This window comes from Accipiter gentilis, unplaced genomic scaffold (assembly GCF_929443795.1).
Source record: "Accipiter gentilis unplaced genomic scaffold, bAccGen1.1, whole genome shotgun sequence".
NCBI lineage: Eukaryota > Metazoa > Chordata > Aves > Accipitriformes > Accipitridae > Astur > Astur gentilis.
In genome coordinates this window covers 905,163-925,830 of record NW_026060824.1, presented here as the reverse complement: position 1 = coordinate 925,830, position 20,668 = coordinate 905,163, and the positions used below count along the sequence as shown (strand labels likewise).

At 52.2% G+C, this 20,668-nt stretch overlaps 1 protein-coding gene across 1 annotated transcript; it reads right to left on the bottom strand.

Annotated features, from left to right (window-relative positions):
* Positions 1-8,261: 8,261 nt before the first annotated feature.
* Positions 8,262-20,458, bottom strand: LOC126036785 (electroneutral sodium bicarbonate exchanger 1-like). The gene is made up of 22 exons (XM_049796983.1): positions 20,312-20,458; positions 19,711-19,846; positions 19,334-19,494; positions 18,218-18,403; positions 18,021-18,109; positions 17,742-17,899; positions 17,276-17,363; positions 16,621-16,770; positions 16,361-16,452; positions 15,853-16,027; positions 15,583-15,716; positions 14,800-15,045; positions 14,590-14,695; positions 13,512-13,673; positions 12,674-12,787; positions 12,174-12,335; positions 11,310-11,561; positions 10,428-10,496; positions 9,711-9,884; positions 9,474-9,611; positions 8,883-8,983; positions 8,262-8,361 (listed from the first exon to the last, which is right to left on the bottom strand). The coding sequence occupies exons 1-22, from the start codon at positions 20,427-20,429 to the stop codon at positions 8,274-8,276; spliced, it is 3,099 nt and encodes a 1,032-aa protein (XP_049652940.1). The 5' UTR covers positions 20,430-20,458; the 3' UTR covers positions 8,262-8,273.
* Positions 20,459-20,668: the final 210 nt, after the last annotated feature.

The following is a 20,668-nucleotide window of genomic DNA, read 5'->3' as shown; positions in this document are numbered from 1 at the left end:
AGAAATACACTGCTTGGTCATCGCCAGAGAAACTCTGCCTTAAAACTCTTAAATGCTGGATGTTAAGGCAAAAGTAAAACAAAGAATGCGAGGAAACAGCTTGTAAGAAATAGTTCCTTTAAGGTGGTTCAGCTCTTACGCAGACTCCGTATTTCTAAGAGCAGCCTGCTAAGCCCTGACACACGCTCCTTTTTGGCTGCAGAATATTCTCTAGTGGCTTCTCCAACTCCACAAACTGCTTTCAAAAGGACCCCATATTGGAATAAAAAAACAGTGCGACTGTTGCACGCCCAGTCTACATCCAAAAACAGCTCATGAGAAAAACACAGTGGCACTTGTGTGGCACTTGTCCTTGGAAAAGGACGTGCCATTGGGGCAGGGTTTGATTTGGGAGTGAAGAGCACCGTGGCGAGCTGAGCTCGGCCATTCCCGGAGAGATGCAGTGCCCACGGTACCTGCAATCTCTTCGATGCTGTTGGCACAAACGTCCAGCAGCACCGACCCATTGCTGATGCAGCTCCTCAGCTCGGAGAGGCTGTGCAAGGACAGCGTGCCAACGTAGGGCTTGCTCCAGCGCTCGCCGCCGTCTTCCACGTCCTCCTCAAACTTCAGCCACCTGCGGACATCGGGTGCGATCAGCCCCATTGCACGAAAACAGCCCCAGCTCTGCAGCCCCTTTGACAGAGCCACGGGGTGGCAAGAGGAGAAGGCTCCTCGTGCCGCCACCTGCAGCTGCAAAAGCTTCGCGTCCTGGAGAGGAGAAAGCAGAGCCCACGGGCGCTGCCAGTGCGGGGACTCCTCTCCCACCGCAGCCAAAGCAGCAGGGATTTACCTTGCCGTTTCCTTCCACTCGGCATCTCGGCCCTCTTTTACACAGATCTCATCCAGCTCGGAGAACAAGTGGTGAGGGATGTGCTGCTCGTCCTCCTTGGTCCTGAGAATGAACTGCACCCGCTGGGACGGGGAGCCTGGGGGCAGAAGGCAAAGACCCATCCCGTTACTGCGCCTGAACACAGCTTGTCACCCTCACGTGCAAAGTGGCCATCAGCACCAGTGCAGCCATAAACACTGGGCTGGCCCCTCTCCTCTGCGTCTCTCTGGGCTTGCACAGAGCCGTGAAGAAGGAGAAGCATCTGGTCCACCTCTGCATAAGGATGGGCTGCTTTCCTTCCCCACATTGCCATTTTTAAAGCCAGGATCCCTCTAAGGAAGACGAGCCTAAACCCATTATGCATTTAACTGCACTTAAAAAAACAAAAAAAAAAGAAAAAAAAAAGAAAAAAAAAAAAAGAAAGTAAAACTTGGGAAAAAGAGGGTGTTGCTCAATAAGGCCACTTTCCCTCGGAAGAACAGCAACTCACTCAAACTAGCCACGGGGACGTGCTTGCAGAAGGCCCCAGTGCCCACGTTGCCCCCAGTTTAGCGAATGCCGCGGTGGGACTTACAGTGGTAGCCCTGCTCTGTCGGGGCAGACTCCTTCTCCCGTTCCCCTTCCCGATGCTTCTGGCTGTGGCGTCGGTGATGCCGGTGGCTCTGCCTAACCAGTGGCATCTGCGCGCCCACGTACAGGGTCCGGTGGCCTGCGAAAAAGCAGCGTTTTTTGCAGCGCTCTCGGCATTGCGGCAATAGTTGAGGTGGCCGGTGCCTTGCTAAGCCACGGTTCAATCCCAGGAGCAACGCCAGCTTCCCTTAATGTTATTTTCACTGGACGTCCTTTTTTCCAAGCCTATTTTACTCGAGCTTTGCAACAACACAGCAACAACAAGTGTTGGCTCCGGGTCATCTAAAAGTGCCCTGAAAGTATCGGACCTCTTCTCAAATTCCAGCTTCGGCTGGACAACACTCAGACTTGCTCATTAAGCAGCAACACGAGCTAATTATTTTCAAAAGCTCTGTATGGCACGAGGCGACAAGAGACGATCAAATCAGTCCCATTGCAATGAACTCCAGAACAAAAAAAGAAAATCACAGCCCCGTGTCTGCAGCCCTGAAATGATTCTCCTGACCTCTCCAAGCCAGGAGCAACCTCTGCGAGAAAAAAAGCCGTGAATTATCAAGCCCCGTGGCTACAACTCACACCGTGGCCTCCCGGGAGGCTTTTTCCCTCCGTTTAAAAAGCCATAATAGTAAAAAATGTGACAATAACTGTGTTGCTTTATTGAGAAGCGCGGCACGTTTCGCTGCACATGATTTGACACCCAACAAGGCACACTGGAGAGACTTTGTGCAATGGGAAAACGCGCTGGGCTAGTGGCTCCTCCACCAGGATCTCAGCAGAGACTCACCTTCCAACTCCTCCTTCTCATAGCAAATACTGACAGCGTTGCTCCTTCTTCCCCGGTCAATCACTGCCTCCTCGTCATGTCTCTGTTTAGCAATGACAAGAAGGGAAAAGTTGGGGCTGGGGGTGGAGAGCTCCCTTACGTCCTCCCAGACATCACCCACCCCTGCATCCACGCGAGTCCACGAGCCATCACGCCTCTGCGTGCCTCCTCCTCCTTCAGGCACAGCCCTAAAACCACGGACTTGTAGGAGGTTTTTCTTCCCATACGCAAATAAAACAGCCCATAACATCACCTGTACTGTATAACACGAGAGTCTGGACGTATTTAATACAGCAGGATAGGGATGAGTGTTTCAGACAAAAAAAAACCCCACCTCCCGCTTTGTTCTTGAGGTTCCTGTCTAAAAAAGTGATTTCCAAAATGGAAAAAAAAAAACCCAACCCACAAAACTGCACTTTTGAGCCCCGGCCGCGCTACCTGTAACTCTTCCAGAAGTGTCATTTTGTAACGCCCGTTTGGGTTCATCCTCACGTCAGTCACTGGGTTTTGGGGACAACTGAACCTCCAGGTCAGTCAGGGGCCCGATTCCCCAGGGACTGATGGAGTAGCCCTCACGGGAGGAGCTAAGTGGCACCCAGTGTGCACCAACTCCAGAGACACAATAGGGACCATTATGAAATCACAAGCTATGATGCGGATCCAGGCAGCTATTTAAAGCCACGCACCCCTAGACCCTTCCCGCTTGGAAAACTTAGTGCCTGGGCAGAAGCCAGCTCTGCTTTGAGCAAAAACTCTCCAGAATAGAGAACATTCCTGCATGAGAGGTGTCAGGCTCAAAAGTGTGCAGAAAGAAAACCCTTCACAGGCTCGTTCACCCTCCTGAGAGGCAAAGCCCATTAGCAGCATCATGTTTTCTCTCTTTTTCTTTCTAACAGTAGAGCTGAAGCTCTAGCATCCTGAGGATAACAAGAGGTACAAATACGGTAAGGAAAAAGAATATCTTATTGGATCAATGGGTAGATTCAGAAAAAAACCCTGCTACACAGTAGTTTATCCTGACTGCTAGCTAGAACCGAGAAGACTGTTTTTTCCACTTGGGTCAACAGTTCCGGTGAAACATACTACCTGTCTAGGACGGCTGCATCTGAGGAACAAGAATTAGTTATTTGCAATACAAGGAATGAGTCATTTTGTGTCATGATATTCATCAGACTGCACAGAGAAACAAGAGACAAATGCATTTGAATACCCATGTGTTGTGTTACGTTTTAACCACTTAACATTCCCCAAGAGCTCAAGAAGACAGAGCAGAAAGACAGGAGACAGGTGAAAGCCTAGAGCGCCAGCTAGACGGAATGAAAGACCCTCTTCCTTCTCTGAAGCTTCAGCAAGGCTTCCTTCACCTGCTTGTTCCTCCGACTGTCAATGACGGGGTTCAAACTGGGGCTGACGAGACTGTAGAAAAGGGAAAGAACTTTCTCCCTCCCAGAGGAGTTACCGCTCCCGGGCCCCGCGTACACGAAGATGGCGTTTCCATAAAAGACACCCACCACGGTCGGGTGGGAGCCACACGTGGAGGTGGTTTCGTGCCATCCTGGCACAGAGCGGATGCGCAGATCGGTGGCCAGGCTGTCCAGGGAGCAAATCAGGATTAAGGCTAAAGGCAAGAGGAAGAAGCACACACAAACAGCAAAGATCAGGACTTTATTGGCAGGAGCGGCAGGGCAGGCCAGCTTTGAGACAGCAAGAATTTCACAGGAGAAGTGGACAACCTCGCAGGGGCCACAGAAAGGCAGGTGTAAAGCCAGAGAGGCTTGCAGTGTACCAAATACGAACGCCAAAGCCCACAGAAATGTGGCAAGGGTGAGGCGCAGCCTCCAGATCACGATGAGGGCATAGCGCGGGGGACGGCAGATTGCCACGTAGCGAACATGAGACATGACGGCCAGCAGCACGCACGCTGTAAGTGCAAAGATTAAATAAAGATGGCTCTGTGCCCCACACCCAGCAAAGGAGGGGGTTCTGCCTTGTCCAAGGAGGCTCCTTAGCATATGGGGGACATTGCTGGAGGCGTAGCAGATGTCCGCGATGGAGAGGTGGCAGAGGAAGAAGTACATGGGGCTGTGGAGGCAGTAGTCCGGGCAGATAAGCAGAAAGACAAGTGCGTTTCCCATCAGAGTGGCAGAGCAGAGGGCAGAGAAAAGGCCAAAGAGGCAGCGCTGCAGGGCTGGGGTGCTGCAGAACCCCAGGAGGACGAATTCTGTGACCGTCGTTTCATTCTGCACGCTGTGCTGGAGGTGAGGCAGCACAAACTGCGACCACGGAGATCTGGAAGCGAAGGAGCAAGGAAAAGGAAAGAAAAAGGAGAGTTTTCCTAAGAATGTCAGGTCCTTTACTCTTTACGCTGCAGCTCCCTTCTCCCCGTTTTTCCCTCTGACTCCAGTGAAAGGTGCGTACTACCCTCCCCACGCTGAGCGACGTACATCTGAATTGCAAGCTCCAATCTCTCGGCAAACTTTGAGCAGTTTGACCAATCTCGCACAACTTTGCTGCCTAGCTTGCCCTTGAAGTCTTTCTTTTCCTGGGTTGGTTTTGGGGTTTTTTTTGCAGGGGGTGGGGAGGGGCAGGGTATGGTTTGGCTGTTGGAGGAGATAAAATGATGAAGATTGCAGGTGTCGATTAAGGTGAAGTCAGAACAACTTCAAAGCAGCTATTTTAAATTAAGTCCATATTAAAAGGAATGCACAGTTCACAGAATAATTCCAGTTTTACCATTAAACCAACCAGCATTTCCAAGCCACTGCTGTGTCCTCTTTACCTTCGTGAAATGCATTCCTACTGAATCCTGCAGTTGCTTGATCCAACTCCCCTATCCCAGCTACTGCAGGTCCGGGAAGGTCAGGCAGAACGTCACCTTGGTTCCTGCTGTGCAGCTGCTCGCCCTTACCAGTTTCGCAGGGTGCTGGTCAAGGTCCCTGGGCATCCCCTGGCACTTGTCTCCACGCGGCTCTCTGGTCTCCAAGATCTTCTGCCACTTCCAGGATATTTCCTCCAGCCAGGATCTTCACCTTTTCCTTCCTGGGTCCCTTGCTTCTCTTCAAGATCCCTTCTTCTTTCTGGGAACCCTTCTTTTTGACACCACCTCTTCTTTCTGGAACCCCACACCCCCAGTTTTCCTAATCTGTCTATGTGAGCAGTACAATGCCTGATCAGCCTCCAAATTAAGGCTTCTCTCTCCTAGCTCTTTACTAACTGTAGGATTCGGGACACGCCACTTTTGATTATTCCAGGTGTTACCCAAATTTACAACCAGCCCACGCTGGCTGCGTGTAGCAAGAAGCAGGCTTCTGCTTGACAGCTCAGAACTCAGTTTCAGACATTCACACGCACAGACCTTGCCGCACACGTGCACCCAGTCACGTGTTGCCTGGTAACCTTCACAGTTTGAGCCGGTTTTTTGTCTACGGCCGGGCTTCAGAGGCAGGGCATGGCCACAGAAGCGCATTCCCCCCGTCAGTCTGTGAAGTGAGCAAGGGAGAGTCAATACTTGTCTGGTGAGCCTCATACCCAGGCAATGTGGTCGAGCCCTCTCCTGTGACAGCCCTGGCAAAAGCCACAGCAGGGTGCTCCCTTGCCTCTGCCTAGGTCACTGGGGTTCCCCTGCCTGCCATTGCTCCTTTGTCCTCCTCTGCGTTTGTGGAGATGAACCTTTAACCACACAACCTAACACCTACAACACCGGGAAAAAGAGAGGCTGCAGAGGGTCCAACGGGGAAGGTCGCCGATGTAGAATGCTCTTTGTGAGAGGCAGCACACCCAGCTCACCTCCTTGCTCCTGAGCTGCTCTATCGGAAGCACTGCGTGCAGGACGCTCTGTTCAACAGGCTGTGTCTGTATCTGACTGCCTTGTCCTTGCTACAGCACCATGTGCTGGGGGAACGCCACGGAGAGCAAGGAGGACGCTCTTTCCCCAGGAGCAACGGAGGGTGCTCAGCTGAGTGCTGCTGCAGGGGCCAAAGTGGGGCAGGCAGGCAGGGAGGGGAACGTAGGAACGAGGGAGCTGGCAGTAACCGGCCAGTCTGGGAGATGCCCGAGAAGCTCGAGAACCCTGTAAGCACAGGACGAGCTTAGAGGAGGTTCAACGTGAGGCCCTGTGGTTAACCATCCCCTCCAGATCTGGACCTTCTCCGGTTCCCGAGTTACCGTGCAGTTTCACAGCCTGGTGCAGAGATCCTGACTGGGAGATCACTGTACCTCCAGGAGTTAGGGATCCACCTAACAGTTACCCTGAGCGGGTGCAGGTCTGTGCTGCGCTGTACGTGCAGCGTGGCCTTCAGGCTGCGTCCCTACACATGTCCCTTGGCCGCAGGATAAACGGAGCTGGTTGACTGTAACAGAGGAGCCTCCAGGCAGCTCCTGCTTGGTACCAGCGATTACGCCACCTGCGCGGCCCTGCCGTTACCTAAAGTGCAGCGAGAAGTCCGCGTGTGAACATCCTTTACGCACAGAGGTGTTTTCTTCTAAGAAAAGTTGCATAATACCGTGAATGACCAAAAGGAGGAACTTCTCCGCTTCTCCACCGTAAAGCGTGCCAAGGGAAAATCCATCTGGGGTCTGCCCAATGCTGCATGAACGCAGGGTCCCCAGCATCTGAAGATTTACTTGCTACCTAGATGCCTCTTCTTCCTGGCTACGTCGCCTCCCAAGATCTTGCCCACCCCCAGCCTACTGGAGACGGGGGAATGTTAGAGAGACAGCCTTGATGCTGTGCCAGCACCGCTCAGCCATGGCCAAAACACTGCTGTGTTATCAACAGCTTTCTAGCTACCAGTACAGAGCACAGCACTACGAGGGCTGCTGTGGGGTAAAGGAACTCCAACTCAGCCAGATCCAATACAGAAGGAAAGTGGAGGAACAACAGAGGGAGCAGCCCAGGGACACAGAGCCCCAGGTCTCATCTGGCCACTCCTGTGACCATACAGTGTATTCAAAATCAAATACCTGAAGTGCTCCCTTAGATGCAGTTTACAGCCAAGGGACAAGAAGGTGGCAGTTCTGCATTTTGCAGCTCCCAGGCTGATGGCAGAGCCAAAGCAAAAAAAAACAAACCCAAAACCAAACCAACCAAGAGAGGTAAAACTGGAGCACAGGGAGCAAATGTTTTCTTTCACCTTAGGCCAACTGCTCGGACGCTCTCTATGCTGCCCTGCTGCAGAGGGCATCCCTCTCGTACCAGTAAGAGACATAAGAGTGAATTAAAGCCAGGACCCCAAACCAGACCAAAAACCCGGTCATGATCAAGAAGAAAGTGGAGAATGCATCAACTATAACAGAAAATTATTTTGGACATTCCCAGTTTACATTTGGAAAAAAGAGGGGAAAAAAAAAGAGGAGGAATTAGGTATTAAAAGAAGAGCACTGAATGATAAAGCAGTAGCAGTCCCTCTACCACTACAAACCCACACCCCCACACGCACGTACGCACACAGACTTAACACCACCAAACTCCCCTTGACTGTGACCTTCACCTCAGCTTGCTGGTCTAGAGATACTGAATGCCTGAAGCACACCAAGGATAACTGAAAACATCTGCATGGCTTTAATGGGAATCCTCCAACTGAAACAAAGCGCTTTCTCCCTCTGTCTGCGTTGGCACATCCCCGAGTCACGCTCTCACTCCTCTCCTTCAAAGTCAAGATTCCTAAACGTGAAAAGCGGGAGTGGGGAAAGGCGAAGGGGAGAGAAAAAGAGGGAGAGCATCATCAGTGGAAGACCTGCCACCTGCTGCTGATTCAGCCCTGTTTGGGGGACCACCCCAGCAGAGAGGAGCTGGTTTACATGCCACGGTCCACAATGCCTGTTCCCAGGGACAGGCCGTTTGCTCAGCCTTGCCGGCCAAAGCGTGGGAAAAGCGTAGGCGTGCGCCGTCGCTTGCAGAGTAGCACGGTCACGTTCACGTGCAATCCTTTACCTTTTTCCTCCCTGGATTCAAAGGGTTTCTGTCTTCAAAGTGAGAGCCTTCCATACGGTCATTTGTGACATTTCATCCAGGATAACAATCTCAGAAGGATCAGTCCTGCAATAAATATTTTACACAGCAATCCGTGATTATGGGAACTGATGCCACCAAGAGCATTAGCATCAGCAAGAGGAACAGCGGAGCCCCGAGAATCAAAGCTCCGCATAAGTGTGGGGGATTTTGCTGGATGAGGAGTTTTGGGAGGCAAGCCCGGGAGCTGCAGAGCAACAGCTCTGTGCAAAGGCTCTTGCTGGGGCTTAGCCCCGGTCCAGGTTCCTAAGCCACTGCTCGTACAGATCACGCCTGCAACTCCTCATGTGTTAAGTATGAGGATCTCCAGCTACCGTAAAGGCACTGATGAGGCAAGGTTTGAGGGTCAAACGCGAGTGCTGCAGCCACTCTGCTTGCGGTCAGAGCCCTGCAATCACTTCCTGCAGCCCTGCCCCCAAATTTGGTTTTCCCACCAAGCTGCCTGCTGGTTTCTGTGGGATGCCCCACAAAGAGGCAAGTGGAGAAAACTCTGCCAAACACCTTCAAGCTAATCTTGCCGGGGGTCCTGGCGCTTGGTGGAGCTTTACCTGTCACTGCTTTGCTTTGGGATATCCACATCACTGGTCTTCCCCACGTTCAGCTGAACTGAACTTGCAGCAGCAGCAGCTTCCATCACCCTCCTGGACTCCTGATGTAAAAAAGGGACAAATCACGTTCTCTGTCTTTGATCAAAGTGGAGATAAGCTGAATGCCCAGCACAAACTTAGCAGTCTGCCCTCCGCTTCTGCCCCTTGGCAGCTATAGGTATTAGTGCAGCAGGGAAGAAACCGTTCACTCCAAAGATTTCGGGGCAGGGGGACTGTGTGTTCAAAACACGATTATGAGCAAATCTTGCCAGCAGCAGCAGCAACAGCATCATCATCATCATCATCTAATAATAGTCATCATAATGATAATGACCTTTGTGAAAAACGACTCGTTTTAAAAATTACACCTGTATTCAAGCGTTCAGCTCACTGCTACTTGAGGAAACAAAGGTTACAAAAGTTACAGGCTATTGGGATCTATTTCGATTGAGTGCTGATCTTCCCCCAACATTTCCAGACAAGCTGTAAGAGAAACAGGCAATCTCACAGCCACATGGAGATGTCCAGCCCCGAGGACACAGCAAGCCTTACCTCTTCTTCTTCTCCGGCTTCATTTCTGGCATCGTCCAACTTCTTCTTCCTTTCTGGCATAAGGTCATCCAGAAAGCTGAGCTCTCGCTTTGAGAAGCAGAAATCCATCGCTTTCCGGACAAAGACGAGAGCCAAAACCTTCATGAATAAGAGGGAAGATGCGGTGAGCTCAGAGACGATGCCACCTCTCACTCCAACACTGCAAACACCCCGCTGCTGAGCGGTGGCAGCTCTTACCATCATGGGAAAGATGATGGCGGCACGGGACACCTTGATGGTCCAGAGCAGGACGAGGCAGGTCAGCTGGATCGCCGTGAAGAAATGCACCTTTCGCAAGGGCACGTGCCGCAGGTAGATGAAATCCGGCTGGTGTTTCGCCGGCATCCAAAACAGCTTCAAGCGATCAAAGAACTGCGAAATAAAAGGGAAAGGTTGCCACCTTGGGACTGCGGCAAGTTTCTGGCCCTCTCGAGACGTGGAGGCACTTTGCAGCATCTCGCTTGCCGTCAGAAATCCTGGATCCCACCGCATTCCTCCTGGGAGCAGCACCCATTTTCCCTTCGCTCCATCTATAAACCGGCTTGGCCCTGAGAGCTGCCCACCAAACGGCAACTATTCCATGCCATTCCATTATTAGCATTTCTCGGCCCACTGAATCCCCCCGCGAGGATTTCCACCAGTGGTAGAAACTGCCTTCCCTTTGCACCAAATTCCCCCGCTTTTCACGTAACCAAACACTGACCTGCCCTAAACCCTGCAACAGAGAGCGCTGAACTTGCCTGGTCCTCCCAGCCCCATATACCTCCTGTACCTCCACCAATCTCTTTTTTACACAAAAGAGTTTCATTGCTTGCTCTGCGAGAAGTTTTTCCCATGCCACTGCTTTTTTCCCTGCTGCTACAGAGACAAAATACCAGGGAGCCAACATGCTGCACGCTGTAAAAGAGTCCGTACCTGAATTCCTCTGAGTGACGACACACCCATGTAGAGAAAGACGCCATAAAGCACAGGCATTGGTATAAACTGGGGGGGGGGAAGAAAAAAAAAAAGTAAGAATGCAATCGTTTCTTTTTCTGTATTGCATTTTCAGTATTACCACCCTCTTCCACAGGCACTGCCTAAAATTGCTTGAAGCTTTCCAGCTTCCATTCAGGCTTAGAGATGGGTCAGATTTTAACCATTTTTTTGCCATTTTGTGCGCACGAGTGAGCTAAGGCTCTGCTTTAGGCTGAACTTGGGAGTTACCTCTCCTCAGAATAATCCTATTTTCCAGAAAGGTTGGAGGAAAACAGGCGATTTCACCCGTGCTACCCTATGCCGCATTCTCTGGCGGTAGAAGAAACACTTCTGCCTATTCTTGGGGCAACAGGCAAAGGCCACAGGCCTCCTTTTAGCCTAGAGACAAGATTACTTTGTGGGAGGAACGTTCAAGGAAGCCCACGGGGATGACCTCAGTGTGTTTAGCTCCTGGGAACGGCTGCTCCCGGGCATTTGGGGAGCAAATTGCAGCCAGTAAAGGGCTGCCTGTTTGAAAGACAGCAGATGTGCTGGTCTGAATATGCTCAACTGTAACCCATAAACATGGGCGGGCCTGAAAGACACCCAAAAATTCAAGCAGTTGCGTTGCTTGCTCGCCTCGAGCACACCAAACGGGGGCCTGAAGGGCTGCAAAGCCTAACCGAGGCTGGTTCCCACCGTGGGTCAAGCCCCAAGGGTTGGGATCACCTCCTCCTCCTCCGCTCCACAACTAACTACTCAGGCCTGCAGAGAGGGGACTGTTTTGCTGTAACCTCCAACAAGCTCGCGGTTGTTGGGTGGTTTGCATTTTCCTCTCACCTTTAACACAGAAGTGAAGAAGACGGAGCAGCCCATGAGCACAAAGATCAGCAAGCCAGTGACTCTCTGCTCTCGTATCCCCAGAAACTTGGGTTGTTCTCCTGGAGCTGAGCAGTCAGACTCTACTTTGAGGCTATTCACGTGGGTGATGGACAGGACGGTCGCAGCCACAAACCAGGGCAGCCCCATCACAGAGCACACCCCGAGCATCACGGCCACCACAAAAAGGTCCAGGTGGTACCCGCATCCTTTCTGCAGGCAGGAAAACAAGAAACAGAGCATCCCATAGCACAAGAGCAAGGATAACGTCGCAAGTCAGACTCAAACCCTGCTCGAGCACAAGTCAACTTCTTCAGAATTCAAAACAAGAAATGGAAACAAGCAAGCGTGTATGCAGGCTTTGCACAAGCACGTGGCATGAAAATCTGGCAGGAGTTCAGAAACAATGGATATGCAGAGCTTGTGCGATAAATACTTCTCCAAAATACAACAACCCACAACCCAAAACCACCAAACCATTTTTTCTACTCACAAAGAAAACTGTACCACTTGGATGGAAGGTGTGACTCTGAGTTATCCCTGGCAGCGCATCAAAACAATTCATTCCCCACACCTGCTGCTGCTGCCATTTTAAAACAAAAACGCACTTCTCTATTGCTCCAAGATTAATTTGCTCCTCCAAAAGGTTGCTCATCTGAACTGCCCTGTCACTTGCTCCCTGCATCATCGTTAATCCAGGAGAGCATCCTGCCACGCAGCCTGACCTTGTCCCAAACCAATGCCTTCAGAAAGCATCGGGAATAAGAGCTTCTCCCCAGACCTGCAGCCCAGAAGGGGCTGGGGTCATCCCTCACAGGCCCTTACCTTCAGCTTGTGCTCCTTCCTGTTCACAATAACGGCACTGATCTGCTGGTCCATAAATATCAAGATGGTGCAGAGCAGAGCTGGGATGAGCGCAGCCAACACCGTCCACCAAGGGTTGGGTCCTATGGGGTTGATGAACCACCCACGGTCGTCTCTGGTAGGCTGCAACAAAGCCCACGCATCAGCATCGTCTCCCAGCCCAGGCACTCCACTGGCTTTCATTTTCCCCTCCCTCCCTGTGTCAGAGCACCTCCCAGCCCTGGCTTCATGTCCCCCTCTCCCGGGGGCTTCAGCAGTGCCAGTCTCCTCTTTGCAAGCACCTCTAGATACTTCCCCTGTAGGTATCTAGTTTTGGGGCCATCTTCTCGTTTCCAGGAGGAAGCAAGGCACTTGGAGGTGGAAGAGGAGATGGTCACACCACCAGCATCTCCTCCAGACTCAGCCCTGCCCTGCCCCGGCATCACCTTGTGGCACCCCCACGTGCCAAAACATCCCGTTACCTTGAACGCATGGGGGACCTGGAGCTTCGGCGATGGGATCCCAACCACAAAGTCAAGGAGCACCATGATGACGATGGTGAGGAAAACAGCAAAGTCGCTCACTGTGGACCGTACCTGGGGCGAGAAACCAGAGGTGAGAGGGGCATGGCAAACAGGGCCGTAACGCGAGATGCAAGAGTTGCAGACATCCACAACATTAAGGCTGCTTAACCAAATCCCACCACCCCTCTGAGCACATGCAGCCTGATCCCTTGCTTAGATACTGCTGCTGTGTTTGTCCCTGTGAGATCTGGGGTCAGACAATAAAAAAAGCTTAATTAGGCGGACAAGGGTTGGTTTAAGTCAAAACCTAAAAATAATAATAATAATATTAAAAATAAGAAAACACATGTCTGACACTACAGCTACACTCACAGCTACAATGGCAACAAGGCACTGAGGCATCCTTTAGTCCTCAAAAGGAAGCTCCTCATTCGAATCTACTTTCCGCTCGAGCACATAATGCACAGAAGGTAGGGAAAAAATCCCCCAACCCCAACCCCCAAAACTTTGGGAAACCTGACTTCCTACTACCTGAGGAGAAAAAAAAATAAAAATAAAATAAATCAACCCCCCAAAATCTTCAATCTGGGGCAGGTCACGAGGCATGTGGGAAATGCTACGATGATTTTGCACTCATGGAAATGAGTGCGGGACATCCAAGCTCTTGGAGAGCTTGGCCTGCAAGGCCAACGTTTCCCAGCTTGACCAAGGCAGGGCAAATACTGCTTAGTGCTCCAGGAAAGCCATTTTGGGAAATGAGTGTGGAGATGGACACTGGCCACCATCTTCTACTTACTCTGGTTGGAAAGTAGCGGCTGGTTTTAAACTTCTTCAAGAAGCTTGACAGGGCAAAGGTGGCGAAGAAGAGGATGCAGCACCAGAAGAACACGTCAGGGGTGTAGGGGCCGTCGCGTCCACAGGCAGGTCCTTGAAACTCCCCACGCAAATACCGACATTCCTGGAGAAACAGAGCGTCAGGACACAAAGGCAGTGCACGTGCGGCAGGGAAACCTCGCATAGCTAGGGGGTTTTGAGGATCTTGGTCCAAGATCCACGACCCTGTAACTGCTCCTGCCAATAGAGATTTATATTTAATGAGCAGCAGCAGCTGAACAAGTGACACATTGAACTACACAGCGGAGAAATGAGATGTGAGGGGACACCATACCACGCACCCTTGGCACATCCTCTGCCTGCCATTCGAGCAATCGTGGCTAAAGAAGACACCAGAGGGGAAGGAAACACTGGAAACTCTTGGGGATAGAGAGAGAGGGAAGAGGGAAGGAGGGCTAAAGACAACCATGGTAGGAAAGGAGGAGAAGAGACAGATCGTCCCTCCCCAGGGGAGGTCTTGCAGAACCTGGCCAAGAGGGGATGAAGGCCACCATAAGAGCCTGCTGCCCTAGGCCCGGGCTCTGCTTCCGGCAACAACAGCCTGAGAGGCTGCTCAGACAAGCAAATTTATGCACGTACCTACAGACAGCACTGAACGAGAAAGCAAGGCCTGGAGTTACTAGGAACCCATTAAGGAGGCCAGCTACTACCTTTCAAGCATGAACTTAAGTCCTACAACTTCTACAATAATCAAACCACCCACTACTTAACCTTCCTCCCAGTCAGAAATACTGTCCTGCAACAGGCTTGACGGGGACACTTGCTACCCACAACGTTGGGGTAGACTGGACAAGGTGGACTCTCCTCCCCAGGACCAAGCGGCTTAAAACCACACGCTACATTTAGGCAAGGACTTTTCCGAGCAGCACTAGCACAGTTTGAAGCCCATCATTCCCTGAAGGGCTCTGACTTTTGCACCAGGCAAATGCCCCTGGACCCCATGGACGCGGCACGAGGAAGCAGTGGCTCGGGGCACTTACGGTCACCGTGAGGTTTTCCCAGGCGATGCCAGACACGTTGATCTTGTTGCTCGCCCAGAAACGCAGCGTTTCGTTGCTGGGATGGGTCGGTGCCTCACACTTACAGCTGGGAGGAGAGAAGCCAAGACAGGGGTAAGGGAAAGGTGATGGAGGTGCAGCCCGGAGCTCCTGCCAAGGGGCAGCAGCTTTCTCAGGGGGAAAAAAACCCACTAGTAGCTGGTGAGGAAGTCCAGCTTGCTGTGCATGTGCACAGGGTAGGTGTCTCGCAGGTGACTCAGCTTCTCCAGAGCCTCGTAGATGAAGATGATGCAGATGAGGGAGGCAAAGGCTTCTTCCGTGAAGCGGGTGACGTAGCACACCAAACAGCTGGCGTCGGTGGCCACCAGCACTATGCACAAGAAGGCGGTCCACAGCCCAATGCACGCCCGCAGAGACAGATAGGAGAGCGTGTATTCCCTGGGAAAGCAGAATGAAACAAAGGCTGGAAAGGCCAGCAAGAGGCCCTGAGCCATGCCTGCCTTTGGGGAAAACGGGGAGCAATTTTGGAGCGTGTCAAGGCTGCGGATGGGAAATGCAGTTTCCATGTACTACTACAGAGAGCCTCGGGGCTGTGGTGCAGGGTGTAGACCCACAGCAGGAGAGGCCAATTATTTAGTTACCACTGTTTAACACGGATCTCGTGTTAACACCTTGGAGGCTGCTTGAGGTCAGGTCCCTCTTGGGCCAGGTGATGTTCTCCCACATCACCCTGACGCCCTAACACTGAAACCAGCTGGGTTTGCACCCAGTCACCTGCTGCCAGCAAGCTGGGGCTTGATAATAAACCTTATGGCAATAAGGGTGGTTTATCTCCCATCAAAGCCATCGCAACAAAAGGACTGTCACTAAAATCTAGCAACTACCCCTAAGAAAAAGAAAAGAAAAGCATCTTTTCTCCATCACTGCCCCCTTCTGAAGGCTCTCGCAGCACCCAGCTGCGGCAGCCTGCCTTACTTGCAGAATTTGTAGAGGATCTTCTCAAACACCAGGACGGGTCCGGTGCTGCCGAGGATGGTGAGAGGTTGGCCGGCAAAGAGGCAATACACCACGCCGGCCATGGACGCGCCCAGCAGCGACTCCATGGCACTCTGTCCGGGGAAGAGAGGCGGCCGTGAGTAAATAAATCGTTAGGGAGAAACAAAAACCAAAGCCGGTTCACTGCAGCAGGGACTTTGGCCTGAGTTTTACCCTCCCCCATCCCCCCCAACAGAGAGAGGTGCTCACTATGTGGCCATTGGTCGCCTCCCCCAGCAGTCCCCCAAAGGTGATGACAGGGGACATGCAGGCACAGTAGAGGAAGAGGAAGGACGCCAGGCACTGCAGGCTCAGACCATCCCGGAAGTCGCTCCAGAACCACGGGGCTTTCCGCTTCACGTCCAGGGTCAAACCTCCAAAGAGCCTGCAGGAAGGAAAAAGAAGAGAGTCTGTTCTCTTGGAGGAACACGTCGACTTTGCTTTGCTGCAGAAGGGCAATCACAAGCATAGAGTAACTTTCGTGGCTAAAAAGAAGCACTCTCCTTCAGCCCAAATCAAGAAAACCTGCGTGCAACGGTGATGGTTGGGGCTGAGCCCAGCTGCCCAGATCTCCCCCCTGCCCAGCCCAGGGGACCAAGCTGGCAATGTGGAGCCCCTTCACTGAACCAGCTAACCCCAAAGACCTGCTAGAAGGGAAGGTGCATGCTCAGATTTGAGAGGCAAACAGAAAAAAACCCCAAACTATTACAGCTCCCACCTTCCCGTCCGCTGCAGTTCAGGCCCACTGTGTTTCTCCAGCGTGCTGTGAGAAGCACTGTCATCAAGAGCTCCTGGCATCTTCCTTTTTTCCTGTTAAAATGGAAGTGAGATAAAGCTATGGACTTGTAACCACTGGCTTGTTTTGCTTCTGGTCTGGCTCTGTGACTGTGTCAGAGTGGGACCTTGTGAATTTGGGCCCCTGAACAGCATCCCCAGCCATCCTGCCCATCCCCCTCATGCCTCCCGCCGATGTGGCACCCACCTGGAAGGGACGTTTTTCGGGGGCTCGATTCGGATTGATGGATCCCACTCTCCTGGCGGCAAGACCGTGACCTGATCCAGAAACTCGTCGATGCCAGCCACGAGGTCAGCCCCGTTCTTGGCTTTATAGGCAACGTCACGGAAAACCTGCCAATAGAAGACAACCTGGTGAGAGGACAACCCAGCTCGGATGTCCTAACCAGTGCAATAAGCTCTTGGCTAAACGCAAGGCTTTTTCACCAAAATTCCCTGCTGGAAAGGGCAGGAAATATTCCCCCAAAAGGAAAAATCTGCGCATCACGGCACTTGTAATCATCTCCCCCACGAGGCCCCCGTCCCCCATGGCACACCATACCCTTCTGCTTAAAGAGCAAGAGAAGTTTTACTGGCCCTGGCAATGCCACCACTGGGGACAGCGTGCTGGGGACCCCGGCGAGAAGGATGAGGTGCAGGATGCACCCCGGGCGGGATTTCAGCCTCCAGGATGTGGGGTGATGCAAATCTGCGTGTTTGCTTTGGGGTGAGAAAGAGGGCTGGGCTATTTGGAGAGCTGCGGGCAGCTGGGACAGCAAATCCTCTTCCTCACTACTTCAGAGACAGGGAGAGCTGAAGAAAGGCAAAAATGACCCGGAGCTATCTCATCTTGTCGCACCTCATCCGTCATGATAGTGGCCATGGACCTGCCGATCTCATGGTACTGATGGGCTTTTCCTTCTGGTCCAAGCAAAACAAACAGGAACCTGGGCAAGAAAAAGAAAATGAGAGAGAGAAGAAGGTGTCTTTGCTCCAAGAGCACCCAAGGAAAGCCCTGGCAGCTCCCAGCCCAGAGCGTGGCTCAAGACGGGACACGTAGGCTCAGCGATGCCGCGATGAATTTGAAATTCTTCAAAACAGACGGCAAATGTAATTTGGGGGCCAACTTTCATTACAATTGGCCGATGGGTTTAAAAGCTACAGCAGGGAATGGAGAAATGAAGGCGAGGAGACGTGGGTGGGGGAAACGTGCTTGCTCCCCCTCCCACTAGCCTTGTTCCCTTGGGACACCAAACTGATGCCTGCAACTTGATGTTTGGTTGGGTATCTTTTTTACGGAAGAATTTTGCGCTTCTCATTCGCACCTTGTTGGGATGGGAACTTCCGTCATGCCTGAGAGGAGGACAGCCGGGCTCAGGCGGACAAATGCCACGATGGGCTGGTGAAGGAAATCCAGCTCTCCTACGAGCACGTTGGATGCTTCAGCCCCGGTGGGAATTTTCTTCATGAAGTGCAGCTCCGCCTGGGCACGACAAGCGATTTTCAGGCAATTACCCCAAAAGCAAAGCCCACAGCGCTCTGCAGCACACTCTGCAAGAGCAAATCTGGCCCTAAAGGCGTTAAGAAAGCTACGAGTGTCTCACCTTGCTTAAATCCATAGCTCTGCTCTCACGGGTCACCCCATCTTTAGCTTCCGCAGCGGTGGGAGAAGGACAAGGGGTGATTGTTTGGGCTGGTAGGAAAAAGAAAGACACTCAGAAAGATGGACAAGGAGCAACTGGGACGCTTCTCCTTTGCCTGGGCAAGTCTAATGGGGCCACAGCCCTGCAGAAACCCTCACCTGGCTTGTAGAGGAGGTGCAGGTCCGACTGCCTCTTGCTCACATCAGCAAACGAGCAGACAGCGGGGAGAAGGTTGGTTGTCTTCTCGTTCTGATGGTGGTGCTTCCTCAGAAGGACTTCTCGAACTTGCGCCCGCACGTGCTCGTCAAACTCCGTGGACTGTTCTTGCTGGGCCAGGATCATATCTGAGGATGGCAAAGGGAAACAAAGCCATCAGAGCAGAAACCCCAACAAGTCCCGACCCCCAAAGCCCCCAGGGAAGGCTGTGCCACACAGGCTGCACCCTAATGCCCGCTCAGCCTTGCATAGCAAGGCCTTTTAATAATGTTCAGCCTTTGCAGTGAAAACGAGAATTTTCTTTTGCTAAGAAACATCATCCAAGTGCTTATTCATCATTCCGCTAAGATAAATATTTCCCATTCTAAATAATGCAATTTTCTTGCCCGACCTGGCCTTTCTGACTCTACACGTTTACCCAAATTATAAGCAATCTATAGCACAGACGTTCCCAGTTTCCCGTGCTGATCGAGTGCAATTTGCTGAGCCCAGGGAGAAACATGCTAAGAACGGCTCCGACTTCTCCAGCCCTTGAAAGGGCTGAATGGAGACCTGCTGCCAGTCAAAGATAACTTCTCCAAAGTGGCTTTTGCAATTAACTTCAAGTATCTTCCCCACAGAAATACACTGCTTGGTCATCGCCAGAGAAACTCTGCCTTAAAACTCTTAAATGCTGGATGTTAAGGCAAAAGTAAAACAAAGAATGCGAGGAAACAGCTTGTAAGAAATAGTTCCTTTAAGGTGGTTCAGCTCTTACGCAGACTCCGTATTTCTAAGAGCAGCCTGCTAAGCCCTGACACACGCTCCTTTTTGGCTGCAGAATATTCTCTAGTGGCTTCTCCAACTCCACAAACTGCTTTCAAAAGGACCCCATATTGGAATAAAAAAACAGTGCGACTGTTGCACGCCCAGTCTACATCCAAAAACAGCTCATGAGAAAAACACAGTGGCACTTCTGGAAAAGGACGTGCCATTGGGGCAGGGTTTGATTTGGGAGTGAAGAGCACCGTGGCGAGCTGAGCTCGGCCATTCCCGGAGAGATGCAGTGCCCACGGTACCTGCAATCTCTTCGATGCTGTTGGCACAAACGTCCAGCAGCACCGACCCATTGCTGATGCAGCTCCTCAGCTCGGAGAGGCTGTGCAAGGACAGCGTGCCAACATAGGGCTTGCTCCAGCGCTCGCCGCCATCTTCCACGTCCTCCTCAAACTTCAGCCACCTGCGGACATCGGGTGCGATCAGCCCCATTGCACGAAAACAGCCCCAGCTCTGCAGCCCCTTTGACAGAGCCACGGGGTGGCAAGAGGAGAAGGCTCCTCGTGCCGCCACCTGCAGCTGCAAAAGCTTCGCGTCCTGGAGAGGAGAAAGCAGAGCCCACGGGCGCTGCCAGTGCGGGGACTCCTCTCCCACCGCAGCCAAAGCAGCAGGGATTTACCTTGCCGTTTCCTTCCACTCGGCATCTCGGCCCTCTTTTACACAGATCTCATCCAGCTCGGAGAACAAGTGGTGAGGGATGTGCTGCTCGTCCTCCTTGGTCCTGAGAATGAACTGCACCCGCTGGGACGGGGAGCCTGGGGGCAGAAGGCAAAGACCCATCCCGTTACTGCGCCTGAACACAGCTTGTCACCCTCACGTGCAAAGTGGCCATCAGCACCAGTGCAGCCATAAACACTGGGCTGGCCCCTCTCCTCTGCGTCTCTCTGGGCTTGCACAGAGCCGTGAAGAAGGAGAAGCATCTGGTCCACCTCTGCATAAGGATGGGCTGCTTTCCTTCCCCACATTGCCATTTTTAAAGCCAGGATCCCTCTAAGGAAGACGAGCCTAAACCCATTATGCATTTAACTGCACTTAAAAAAACAAAAAAAAAAGAAAAAAAAAAGAAAAAAAAAAAAAGAAAGTAAAACTTGGGAAAAAGAGGGTGTTGCTCAATAAGGCCACTTTCCCTCGGAAGAACAGCAACTCACTCAAACTAGCCACGGGGACGTGCTTGCAGAAGGCCCCAGTGCCCACGTTGCCCCCAGTTTAGCGAATGCCGCGGTGGGACTTACAGTGGTAGCCCTGCTCTGTCGGGGCAGACTCCTTCTCCCGTTCCCCTTCCCGATGCTTCTGGCTGTGGCGTCGGTGATGCCGGTGGCTCTGCCTAACCAGTGGCATCTGCGCGCCCACGTACAGGGTCCGGTGGCCTGCGAAAAAGCAGCGTTTTTTGCAGCGCTCTCGGCATTGCGGCAATAGTTGAGGTGGCCGGTGCCTTGCTAAGCCACGGTTCAATCCCAGGAGCAACGCCAGCTTCCCTTAATGTTATTTTCACTGGACGTCCTTTTTTCCAAGCCTATTTTACTCGAGCTTTGCAACAACACAGCAACAACAAGTGTTGGCTCCGGGTCATCTAAAAG

Excerpts from the sequence above, each read along its gene's own strand:
- LOC126036785 (XM_049796983.1), bottom strand. The coding sequence starts at position 20,429 with ATGCCACTGGTTAGGCAGAGCCACCGGCATCACCGACGCCACAGCCAG. Across the intron at positions 16,453-16,620 it reads AAAACGTCCCTTCCAGGTGG|GAAAAAAGGAAGATGCCAGG; the intron begins GTGCCACATCGG and ends CCATTTTAACAG. Across the intron at positions 8,984-9,473 it reads AAGCCGGAGAAGAAGAAGAG|GAGTCCAGGAGGGTGATGGA; the intron begins GTAAGGCTTGCT and ends TTTTTACATCAG.